The following is a 13,530-nucleotide window of genomic DNA, read 5'->3' on the forward strand; positions in this document are numbered from 1 at the left end:
CTTCTTGTTCTGGTATTATCTTTTGTTGTTATAATCAAACCCAAAGATGCAGGTGACGGCGAACGAAACTGGGATTCCAATGGCAAGCAACATAGGGATAGAAACCGAGGCACCAGCCACGACGATGATGCTCGACAACCCATACATGATGGTTAGGCATCTGGCTTCCACCAACGCAGTAGTTTTGTTCAGCATGAGCGGGTGTTGCATGTGCACCGTGGCTAAACGCCTCCTCTTCGGACTCGGTGTTGGTCCGACCATCATCGAGCTCGACCACCATGGAGCCGGTCCTGACATACAAGCCGTCCTCTTTCAGCTCGTGGCCGATGGTCGACAGCCTATCCCTGCCGTGTTTGTTGGTGGGAAGTTCCTTGGTGGCATTGAAACCCTCATGGCTTGCCACATCAATGGCACGCTGGTCCCTCTCCTCAAAGAAGCTGGTGCACTTTGGCTCTGATTCTCTCGATTCAGCATTCTCATGTTGCACCACAGTTTACCGGACCCGGTCTAGTTAGGCCTGGCTAACTCTTATTTATTATATGAATTAACTGTCATGTTTAGATTTATATATATGGATATCATGATTTGCAGTCTCTTCAATTTTCGTTTTTTTTTTCAATTAAAACGGTAGGGTTTTCAATGTATGTAAGCTTTCTCTTTCAACAATAACTAGCTAGCTAGGGTTGCCCTGCAGAGTACGGGATGACGCCAATGTGAGCTGAGCTTATTTCTTGCTTGTCAGCTTCTTTGTCCTGAGCATTAAATTACTGGCTTTTTCATCTTAATCAAACTTAATTAACTCACTGTTATTTACTACTTAAATGCTTCTTTATAGAAATCCATTTCATTAGTTTGGTATATGATAAATTGATATACCAAAAGGAAAAAAAATGAGCATCTAGCTTGCCGTAGTATATGATAAATGATAGCTGGCGATGGAAAGAAAGAATAGAGTTATAACAGTGTTGGCCTAAGTGTTGGCCTAAGTAGTTGAGAATCAAGAATTTAAACTTAAAGACCAAGTTCGAATTTTACCTCGTATTTTTATAGATAATCTGTAAATTCCTATATAAATATAAATTAAATATTAGGTATGACCGGACTCTACACTAAAAGCAACCCTTAACTTAAACTTTTTCTCTACCAAAAAATAGAAAAGAAAGTAAAAAAAAGGTGCAAAGATCCATCTGGCTCGAATGTTGCTAGAGTGAATGGTAGTGTGGGATGCATGCATTCAGGCATGAACACCCTCGGTTGACTAACGGTATTTTCCCAGGAAAATGATGGATTATTAGGCTTTTCTTATTGCAGTATAACGTACCCAATAATTACATGCCAGGTACCTTCTTTATAAATATTATCGATCTAGTATATTTTCTAACAATATGGTAATAAAACGCATATTATCATCCGTACCTTCATGGGGTTATGTCCGTAAGGGGAAGATGCCTTGCATGGTTCTGACACAGATAACTGTCTGTCCCCATTTACCACCTGTTTCCCGTCCCATCTTCTTATAAATATTACACTTAAATATCAAATTCTCTCATTCTTCCTATTATCAATCTTTATATTAATAAGGTAAAATATTTTCTATTATATTATAATAATTTATTATTTTATTAAATTTTATTATACTAATTTTTTATTATTTTTTGTAGTTATAAAATAGAAGGATGGTTGCTACGTTTAGATGCGAATCATATCTCGAGGTATTTTACCGATATGATAATAATTTTAAATTGTGTTGTTATTTTAATTATTGTGAATGTTTTATTTATTTAATTTTTTAGTATTCATTTATATTTTAATTTGTATATTATTTATTAAATTAGGAAGATACCGTATATTAGATTCATTCATTCATAACGTTAATTTAGAGATACATACTCGTGTCTGATCGTATTTAGCCGAGGTTGGATTCGGTTACGTAGTGAAATATGAAGGACACTGTAACCTTGAATTCAACCTTATTTCACAAATAGCTGAAATATGTCTAATTAAATAAATAGTATATGAATTAAAATATAAACTAATCTAAACAAATTAAAAATTTCACAATAATTTAAATAACACAATTTCATATTGTTACCGTATCGACAAAATATCTCGAGATATGATATCGCTTTCCAATTTATAATCGCAAAAAATAATATAAAATAATTAGTACAATAAAATTTATTCAAATAATTAAATATAAAATAAATATACTATAATAAAAATAATTTTACCTTATAAAAACAATAACAAAATTTACTTAGCTTGATAGAAGGAATTGATAGAAGTGAGAATAAGTAAGTAATTTTGGTGTGGTGATGTTGCATCCAGAGGGGTTGTTATTTATAGGGGAGGAGCGTTTAAAAGCTAAGTTTTTAAGCTCGGGTAATAACAGAGTACCAATAATTCAACGTGCACAATCAGCACTTTCCGTACATGTCAGAACCCCACGAAGGAACGGATGACGATCCACACCTTTCCTTTACGTGGCACCAGCTCGGACAAAGCCCCGCGAAGGCGCGGATGACGATATGTGCTTTATTGTCACCGTGTCAAAAAGGGTGTTGGATCGATAATATTTAAGAAGAAAATGCCGGACAATTAATTATTGAATCTAAATATGATATTTCGATAAAAATGACTTATTATTAATCAAACACTCTCTCTCTCTGTTATCCATTTTGTCAGTGGAAGTCAGATGGCGTGAAATAAAGGAGTACTGTGTGATTTCTTTTTTTTGCTTTCTTTGCAGCCCACTCCTTAATCATGTAAGTTTCCCCTCTCTGACTAAAGCAAAATGTAAGGTAAGGTACCATTGTTGATTTTTGAAGTTGCAACAGATGATTGGGATCCCACTCTATCAGCATATATTTACTAATAGTTAGTTGATGTTAATTAACTCAGCTCGGTAGGGTTTGGCTGTATCCAGATGATTTCACCGAGTCAAATAGATGAATCCCTGTTGCAGAGACTGTCCATAATAAGGGAAACCTTTCACTGTCTTTGACCACGTAGTTATGTGGCGATGAATTATAACAAGGGAAACAGCAAGAAGATGATTACATAGTGAAATAACCAATCATTTCCTAATATTCCATCCGTTGAAATTCAAAGTGCGCCAAGAGTGAACTATGATCGTATATAATATGCTCGGATAAAAAAATGCACGAAGACCATGATTTTCTCATTTCCTGAGACAGAACAGAATCATGACTGGTCAGTTTTCTGTTTTAAATTTGTTTGATTTTCTCCTCATTGACTGCATGTCAAACTTTGTCTGACATTTTGATTGCCATATCCAACGGTACATATAATGCTCTAATATGGTTTTCTCTGTACCTTTTTTTCCTGTTTAAGAGATGAAAGATAAGTAATTTAAGAACGTTATTTTAACGGATTGTGAAAATGAAACTGAGAGTTATCCAAAATGTTCAGTACAAAGAATTACAATTTTCCTAGGAGAAGTAACGTCGTTTTGTTTGATTCAAAACATACAATGATTTTCAAGAGTAAAGACAGATACATGATTATAGGTAGGAATAGGAAAAGGTCGGAGTTTTGGTCAATCGATTTAACTCAAAAAATATATATCCTCTACATAAATTTGATTCGATTAGAAAGTTATATCATCATGTGACTTGAACTGAATATATCTCTACTTGACTCCGACCTTCCCTAACCCGACATAAAATAAGAATTTAATTAAAATAAATAAATAAATAGAGGAGTATTATAACAATTATAAATTTATTTAAAGAAATTACATTATTATCCCATGACTGAATCTGAGTTCTTTTACCCTCCACCCGACCCGACTTCATTCCCTTAAAAAATGGACCCTACTTGACTCAAACATAAACCCGATTTTTAAAAAAAAATCTAACTCTACCAAATCGGGTCAGATCAGAACCCATTATTTTCAGGTTAAATTGTCATTCCAAATTTATCTTTGAGCTAAACTTATAATATTTTAAGAAGCTAAATTTATTAAATTTTACAGAATATAAAAACATTTTTTAATAATATCTATAAAAGTAAATTTACGCATATAAAAATTTATTTAAAAAAAAGACTGCTACTTTTACTCATCACTATTTAAGGAGGAAAAAGTAAACAAAAATAAGTGATAAAAGAAGTGAGTGTTATTGTATCAAAACTAGGTCCAACTCTACTTGAATCTTGTGAAAGCAGCCCATAATTAAGCTCAACTCTTTTAACAGTAAGGTGGCGTTTGGTTGGATGAAATCTTTGAAATTGGGGAATTGGAATTCAATTACACCACTTTCCCCATGTTTGGTTTAAGTTTTTCAAGGGAATTGGAATCCCTCATGGCTTCAACTTTCCATCAAATGAGAGAAAGTGAATTCCATCAAAAAAAATGGATGGAATTCAATTCCCTTGTTGGAGAGAATTGAAATTTGATCATACTACCCTCATCAATCTTTTGGTAACTTATTCATATATTGAATAAAAATATTTTTTTATTATTTCGGGTCGGGTCGGTTTTTTTAAGTGTGATATTCGGGTCGGGTCGAGTTCGGGTTTAGGGTGAAAAATACCCGACCCAAAAATATATATAATTTTACCTTATATATTTAAGAATAATTACAATAATACCCCTCTATATATTTTTTTTCAATTAAGTAACTGTTTTTATTGAATAAAAATAATTTTTTATTATTTCGGGTCGGGTCGGGTCGGATTTCTAATTCATATATTCGGGTTGGGTCGGGTGAAACTTTATTTTTTTCGGGTCAGGTCGGGTTTTTTAAGTGTGATATTCGGGTCGAGTCGGTCGGGTTTTTTTAAGTGTGATATTCGGGTCGGGTCGGGTTTGTTTAAGTGTGGTATTCGGGTCGGGTCGGGTCGGGTTCGGGGTGAAAAAAACCGGACTGACCCGAAAAAAATATATAATTTTACCTTATATATTTAGGAATAATTACAATAATACCCCTCTATATATATATATATATATTATATATATTCATATATTATATATTATATATTAATATATAAATAAGATTTTTTTATTTTTATTTGTGTCGAGTCGGGTTTCTAATTCATATATTGAATAAAAATAGTTTTTGGTATATTTTTTGTAACTAATTAACATACTCCGATTAGAATGTATCGAAATAGGTAACTTATTAACATATTTTGATTGCGATGATTTTAAATTATGATGTTTATTAGCATGATTTTTATAATTTATTGAAATGAATAATCAATCAATAAAATGAAAATTTAATATTTTTTAATTTTTTATAATATATTACTAAATGTAAGTTGTAAAACAAACTAACATAACACAATTCTGTCATTTTACATTACTAAAATCAAATTCATTTGACATGTCTGCGAATCAAACAGAATATGGAATTGGATTCCAATTCCATTTCCTGCCAAGCAAACAGAATATGAAATTGGATTCCAATTCCTGACAGATTCCAATTCCCATAGATTCCACTTCTCTCATAAACATTCTAGCGAACCAAACACCACCTAAGGGTATTTGGTTGAGGTAATCTTACAATATCATGGTAATATAAGATCTCGAAAAAAATCATTATATTTAGTTTTTAATATCATTATTTAGGTGATAATGTAGTCAAAATTATCGCAGTAATATTGATGTTAAAATAATTTATTTTTTTATTAATTTATAATTGCAAGATAATATATTCAAAGATAACTCTAAATCAATTGACATTGAACATTTACATCATTGCATTCTTGGTGCTTGAACATGAGACCTTAATGACTAACAACAATTCATTCACCATCGAGATCACTTGGGTCGTGCAATGTCAAAATAATTTGAAATATATAGTTGGTGAAAATTATTTATATAGTGGTTAAAAACTCGTCACGAGGGCATAGCTAATTTCAACTCTTTGACAATGAATGATCATGTCTATATATACAATACTCGAATCTAAAACTTCAAGAAATAATAACAAAATTAACTACGGAGATCATTTGATTTGTGCATATAATATTATTTTAAATATTACCCGGTTGTGCTTACGAGACAGTTGGCCATCTTAACGAAGAAATCTTATTACATCCAATATTACAGTACCTTGTTAAAACCCCATTTTCCGGGTACTTCAAGGTTAGCCCAACGCCCAACGCCCAACGCCCAATGCCCATTTCATGATGGAGTATTATACGAACAATTTAGTATATTATTTTATAATTAATTTTCACAATGTTGATGTGGGGACCTGAAACCTTTCCAGTATAAGTGGTTATGTATTGGAGTTATTTCTAGGAAACTAACGGATAAATAACGTTTGGATCAGAAATTATAGTAATTTGTCTGATATTATTTTCAATACAATACTCATAGTAGCGGTAGTTGTACCGTTAAGTTATGGTGTAAATGTCCGTTTTGGCCTGATGATGGTATGAACCGTTTGCGGGATTGTAGTGTTTGTGAATGTCCAGAAAGTGAATTAACTGAATCATTTAAGAAGCCCTATCATCACAGCCTTCCATCAGATGACCTTAAGTGCCAAGAAGGAAAACCAGAGGCCATTGTTGACCGCACATTAGATGGTAAAGCTTTTAGAGGTTGGACAGAAACAGATAACCCCAGGACATATGATGACGAGACTGATAATTGTGTGTCCAATTTCTTTTCCCCCTCAACAGCTCTGACATTTTCATTTTTCTTTTGCCTGTTTTTATGTATTGGATACTCTCAAGCTCACTGCATATGTCCTTAGGATTGATAGTTAAATTGATGTTTTGCAATAAGATTCAGTGCTTCTCACTTGGCAATGCTAGTTACAAAAAAACTTGCTGTGAGAATGGCGGTGTTTTAATGTATTCCAAAAAATTGATCTTTTCAATCATTGAACAATTTCATTTTGCAGCTGAGATGACATTTGTGAACCTTCCCACTGAACCCGGAGGGCTACACTGACTATACTGGTCCATCAGCTAGAAAGGATATGGGATGCTGTCTACTCGGAGAACTGCCCCAAATGTGAGTTCTCACTTGTTTTTCTCTTTTACACGTGTGTGAATGAAAGATTCTTTATCACTTTTTTCTTTTTGCATTTAGAGCCATTAGGCTCTTACCTCTTAAATTTTGATTTTTGAGAAATAACTATTATTGAATATCCTTTTATCAGGTGTTTAATGTATTCCTCCTCTTGACTTGTTCACTATACCTTTTTAGCTTAAGGAGCTTGCAGTGAGTTGTTTTTTATACCTGATCAGAACATGATACATAATCTATTAGTGTTAAAATATTTGGAACCAGGTTTGTCTCGTAATACTGGTGTTTCTGGCTTTTTATTTCCATCCTTCCAATTCAATATATATGGCAATTTATAGTTTCGTGTCATGTTTGTGTATTTTCACGTTTTATAATCGTGTTTAAAGTATTACATATTTATATGAAAATTTATGTATTTTATAATTTGTGCAATATAAGTTTTGCTTCATTCGTGCTCACATTCATGTAAAGTCATGTTTTAGTTGAACTTTTTCATGGTGGATTTGTGTTGTGTAACCATATCATCTCCAAAGCAACCATCTCTCTCTTTCCCGCACACAAACAAACACGCACACAAATATTCGTGTATTGGATTTTTAATGTCTGGTGATAAACCTCCGATCAACATAATTTATTAGTGTTTAAATTATACATTATTTTATGATTAATTATTCTTTGATTAGATAATTTTAGTTGCTAATTTGAGATTTTTCATTCATTTTCGATACAAGACATCCAATTCTAAAAATTATGTTAAGAACAACGAAATCGTGTAATTTTTATTTATTTTTCTGGATTCATGGTCAGATTAGTGGGCACGACTTGGGACATAACACACCCGACATGACATCTAGTCAGCAGTTGACGTGGTGATGATGTGACGCTCAATCAATAGCTTCTAGAAGGTCTAGTCAGCAGCTTCTAGAAGATCCAATCAGCAGTGACGTGAAGAATGATACTTATCCGAATTTTTTATTTTAAATTAGGATTTATCTTAATTTTATTTTTAGGAATTACATTTTGTTTTGAATATTATTTTCTAGGGTTTTTGAGAACTATAAATACCCCGTTGGGTAACCCTCAAAGCATATTCAACTCATCACTTGAACATTTAATCATTTTCAAACTCTCTTGTTTCTTTCTTTCTTTAGATTTATAAAAGTTTTTCTTTCCTTTTTATTTTTCAAGTTATTTTATTTTTCTTTCAAAATGCTAAGTATGATTTCTATCATGCTTAGCGAAGTTTTCTATAGCCAAGGGCTAGAGCAATGATTTGATTCTAAGTTATGAGAATCGAAAAACACTTCATACCCTCAAGGGTTACATTTTCAGTTTTCAAAAATCAAAGATGGTAATCGACTTCCTGTGAACACACTTAGCGATGGTCCGCTAAGGGAAACTAAATTTGGGTTAGATTCTCAATTGAGATGATAGAATCTGAGTAAGGAAGGTTGTGGGAAGTTTTGAGGAAAGAAGAAAGGGAATGGTTGCAAAAATAAAGGCTCAAATGGTTCAAGGAGGAGGATAAAAATACCAAATTTTTTCATCTAATGGCAGCTCGAAGAGGTCGTAGGAATTTCATTTCGCCTTGAAAGTGCACAACACTACTTACAAAAATCAGTTTGGAATCCAAAACGCTTTCGTTTCATACTTTAGAGATAGCTTTAATGAAGTGAGAACTCTCCCGGTGAAGAGGTTTGATATCCAGTTTAAAAGAATTTCAGCAGCAACTAGAAGATTCATCGAAGGCCCTTTCAAAGAAGAGAGGTGGTTCACTATAAAACGGCGGATGGATCCAGAGCTCCAAGCCCGGATGGATTTAATCCGGATTTTTCAAGAAATTATGGTTTTCCATGAAAGTTCATGTATGCTTTTATGGATGATTTAGAGATAGCTTTAATGAAGTGAGAACTCTCCCGGTGAAGAGGTTTGATATCCAGTTTAAAAGAATTTCAGCAGCAACTAGAAGATTCATCGAAGGCCCTTTCAAGAAGAAGAGGTATGGTTCACTATTAAACGGCGGATGGATCCAGAGCTCCAAGCCCGGATGGATTTAATCCGGATTTTTTCAAGAAATTATGGTTTTCCATGAAAGTTCATGTAATGCATTTTATGGATGAGTTTTATCGGGGAAACGTTGAAGACTTCTCCTTTAACAAGTCGGTTATTGCTCTCATAAAAAAATAGAGGCTATCACTCCCGAAGATTTCAGCCTATTTCGTTGGTAGGTAGTTTATATAAAATCGTGGCTCGTGTTTTGGCAAGACGGATGGCTAGTTGAGGCTATCACTCCCGAAGATTTCAAGCCTATTTCGTTGGTAGGTAGTTTATATAAAATCGTGGCTCGTGTTTTGGCAAGACGGATGGCTAGTTGTATGGGAGAAGTGATTGGGGATACACAATTTGCTTTTATGGCTGGAAAGTAGATTATGGATTGTTCTCTTATTGCAAATGAAGTTGTTGATGTGCTGAGGAAAACGAAAAAACAAGTTGTTTTGTTTAAGGCAAATTTCAGGAAGCTTAGGATACGGTTAATTGGAACTTTTTGAGTCTAGTTTTAAAAAAATGGGCTTCGGTAGAAAATGGAGGAGATGGATTAATATTTGTATTTCGTCGCCCTCGATTGCTGTTTTAGTCAATGGATGCCCTTCTAAGAGTTTCTCGATTAAGAGGGGTCCTTAGGCAAGGGTGTTCGTTGTCGCTATTTCTGTTTAATGTTGTTAGCGAGGCTCTGAGTGGGCTGCTCAAGAAATCGATGTCATATGGTTTGTGTGGAGGGGTTAGAATTGGTTCTGGAGTTGATGTTTCTCACATACAATTTGCTGATGATCTCATCTTCTTTTCGAAAACGAGTGCTGGAAAAATTAAAAACTTGTTACGGGTGCTTAAAATTTTTGAGGTTGTGGCTGGGTTAAAGCTCAATATGAAGAAGACTAAGCTATTTGGGATTAATGTGGAAGATAGTAGGCTTAATGAATGGGCTGATTCAATCTCGTGTGGTTCTGCAAGTCTGCCTACAACGTATTTGGGGCTTCCTTTGGGATATAAAAAGAACTCCAAGTTGATGTGGCAACCGATCGTGGAGAAAGTTAGGAATCGTCTTCAAAGTTGGAAAGGTAAATTGCTTTCTTTTGGGGTAGAATTACAATGATTAAAGTTGTTTTGGTCAACTTGTCGATTTACTTCATGTCCTTATTTTCTATTCTTAAAAGCATAGCTGATTCGATTAATTCGCTTATAGCGAGATTTTTGTGGAATATTAAATCTGATAGAGGGATTCATTGGATTAAATGGACCAATGTCTGTGGTCCGAAATCTCATGGGGGTTTGTATTTCTTTGATTTTAAAACTAAGAATATGACTTTATTGAATAAATGGCTCTGGCGTTTTTCTAAGGACGGTGAGTGCTTGTGGAAGAAAATTATTGTTGCGAGGTATAATTATATTCCAGAATCGCTACTGCCTAGAGCTATCAATAATCGGAATTCTTCTTGGGTGTGGCTTGACATTATTAACCTGACTATTTTGTATGAGGATGGATTCGTTTATGAGTTAAGATGTACTATGGCGTTGGGTTGGAAGTGTCTGGGAGTGGGATATTCCACTTAGAAGAGTTCTGTTTGATTGGGAAGAGGCTGTTTGGAATGAGTTCAGGTTAGTGCTAGAAAGAGCTATTGGTTCTGGGCCAGGAACGGATAGGCTGCTCTGATGGTAGTTATAATTCGAAGGACTATTGCGCTAAATTGGAATCAGTTGGTAAAGAAGCAGATTCTACTTGGTTACTGAAATTAAGTTTGAAATTACTCCCCCTTACTGAAAATAAATTTAAAAAAAAATTTAAGCGAGTGGAAAACCATGCATCAGAGACTGCCTGTGGTTACTCCCGCTTAAAATTTCTACTTTTGTGTGAAAACCATGCATCAGAGACTGCCAGTGGTTACTGAATTGATTAAGCAAGGTATTGATTGCAACGCTAATCTACTTTGTATTTTCTGTAGTTGCTTCATAGAAGATCAAAGTCATTTGTTGCTTCATTGTGATGTCGCGTGGCATGTCTGGAAACGATGGTGTAAGCTTTGGGAAATAAATATTATCTTTCCCAGAACTGATTATCAGATGGTCCAAATCTGGTTTTCTCAGAATATTAGAAGGAAAAATCTATTTTTATGACAAATTGGATTCTTCGGGTTGATTTGGAATATATGGCTGAGTAGAAACAAATCTAGGTTCGAGGGCAAAATTTTCACAGTATATCAGATCTTCAATATTGGTTTATTGCAGATAGGTGTTTGGATGCATTTTTTGTGGCCAGTGAAGTTTCCTTGTGTCCAGGATTTTGTTCAATGTCCGGGATCGTTTCTTTTCGTTTGATTCCTATGATGGTTATTGCCTCTGTGTTTGTTATTATGCTTATTTGTGGATGGATGTTCTGCTGGTTTTCCTTGTTTCGCTGCTGTGCTGGTGGTGGTCTGCTTCTTGTTTTCCTTGTTTCATTTCTTGCCGGTTTTCCTTGTTTCGTTTTTTCGGTTTCCTTGTTTCAGCACAACAGCGTTGTTAGGGGCTGTGCAAATTGTTGAATCTTTAGTTCGACTAGATCTAATTTAGATGATCGAATGGGGGTGTGTTTTCGATTAAAGTATTTGATGTCTCTATTTGTTTGTAATTAACCATCTCAAGGCACACTCTTTTTCCTCCAATTAAGTTTAGAGAGGTTTTTTAATGAGGTCCTTGGGGTGGTGTATTTTGTTCCTTTATTTATACAAAGTACCTCTCTTTAAAAAAAAAAGAGAGTTGAGATATAAAAATTGATTTTAGATTCTCGATTCATTTGAGAAAAAACCAAGTTATAGGGGTTGGATTCTATAGACTGTAATCGGCGTGAGCTCGAAGGTAAAATCCTATTCGATGATTGATTTAAATCGAGACAAAAGCTTTAGCCCAAGGCTAATATTTAGAAATGAATTTTCACTTGAAATTTGATTAGTTTACTTTCTTTATTTTCTTTCACATTTTACCTTTTATTCCAACTCTCAAATCCCCTCTTGTTTTCTTTTACAAATCACGCCTGAAGCTAGATCAAAAGCGAGGAAATCGTCAAAGTCCTAGTCCCTGTGGATATTACTCTTACCTATTCTACTTATTCTTATTCATTTTATTGGGATTAGGCTATTTATTTATACATCACAACGACCCGTGTCAATAACTTAAACGGATTACTTTACTATTTGTAGAAGTGATTATTTACTGCGATTGACATGATTATCTATTTCAGATCCAACCGAAAAATTATGCCAAGAAGAAAGCAACACTTTATAAATTGATTTCTGGTCTTCACTCATCTATTTCAATCCACATAGCTTCACGTTCTTGGTCTTGGAACTGCGTTGAAGATACTGTTCTCTGCTAATGGTGAAGAGCACTTGCATCAGACGGTATGTATTTCCTACTTCGGACTTTTGATTTCTTTCTAGTGTTATGATTAAACACTCAAACTTTATCACGTTAAAATCAAGGATCCTTTCCCAACTCTGTTAGCTAGAATTATTGCTTAAACAACATTTGAAGTTATTGAAACTCTACCTACAAAATGGCATCACGTGGGAAGAACTAGTTGGTAATGGCACAACCTAGTTATGTCCACAATACGGAAGTACACGCAAAACTCAAAAGTTGTAGTTTTTATATTTTCTTTGCATGGGTATAGATCTTTTGATTTGGACTGAAGCTCAGTTTATATTTCCCCATAGCTGGAGTTGCAACGGAACAGAGTGTTTGCCCTGATGAATCTACTCGATCGACTGTCCGAATCTCTGAAATTTGTCCATGAAATGCGAGCGGCGGCTGAAAAGCTGAACAAAGAAACAATAACAGATTTTGGTCTATGAACCACGTTTATTATAGATACAGATAAACCTCTTTGTTTTTAGGAGCAAATGTTTGGTACATGTACATTTGAATTTTAGATGTTGGTTTTTACTGTTTGCTATAAACAAAAACTGGAAACAAAAATAGAGATGACAAGCAATTCCTATCTTTATACATGTGTCTGTTTTGGTCAAAATTCAGTCTTTATTTCAATCTTTCTTTATTTTTAGCACGGTGATTCTCGTATATAAGCAATATCCCTAAACCACCAAAATCCATCATAAAAAAACGAGCTGAAGCAACTTTATTTTCTTCACCTGCAAGAAAACATTTATTTTCGGCTCGGTTTTGAAGATGATGAAAAAGGTGGGATACAACCGAAGCTGGAACGCAGCCCCTTCCTTTCCTCCTAGAAGATGTTCGTCTTGTCCAAGGCTTGAGACCATTCTTGAAGAAGGAAGTGAATATGACGCTGTTTCCGTCTCCTCCAAGAAACTCTTGCTTCTTTCCGTCGTCTTGTCTATGGTTTTCTATTTCTTGCTTAACAAGGATGCCGCATTTTCTGCTCGAACCTTCAACGTTTTCGCCTAATGAAGGGTTTTAGGGTCATGATTGGAAGCATGAAAATGGAGAAGCGAAAGGAATTCAATGCTCAAAGG

At 34.5% G+C, this 13,530-nt stretch overlaps 1 protein-coding gene across 1 annotated transcript; it reads left to right on the top strand.

Annotated features, from left to right (window-relative positions):
* On the top strand, positions 1-481 carry LOC120195001 (glutaredoxin-C9-like). Its single transcript, XM_039197146.1, has one exon. The coding sequence runs from the start codon at positions 47-49 to the stop codon at positions 455-457; it is 411 nt and encodes a 136-aa protein (XP_039053077.1). The 5' UTR covers positions 1-46; the 3' UTR covers positions 458-481.
* Positions 482-13,530: the final 13,049 nt, after the last annotated feature.

Source organism: Hibiscus syriacus, unplaced genomic scaffold (genome assembly GCF_006381635.1).
Source record: "Hibiscus syriacus cultivar Baekdansim isolate YM2019G1 unplaced genomic scaffold, ASM638163v2 tig00117005_pilon, whole genome shotgun sequence".
Classification (NCBI taxonomy): domain Eukaryota; kingdom Viridiplantae; phylum Streptophyta; class Magnoliopsida; order Malvales; family Malvaceae; genus Hibiscus; species Hibiscus syriacus.

Bases quoted from the DNA above. Each gene is read 5' to 3' on its own strand.
- LOC120195001 (XM_039197146.1), top strand. From the start codon at position 47: ATGCAGGTGACGGCGAACGAAACTGGGATTCCAATGGCAAGCAACATA.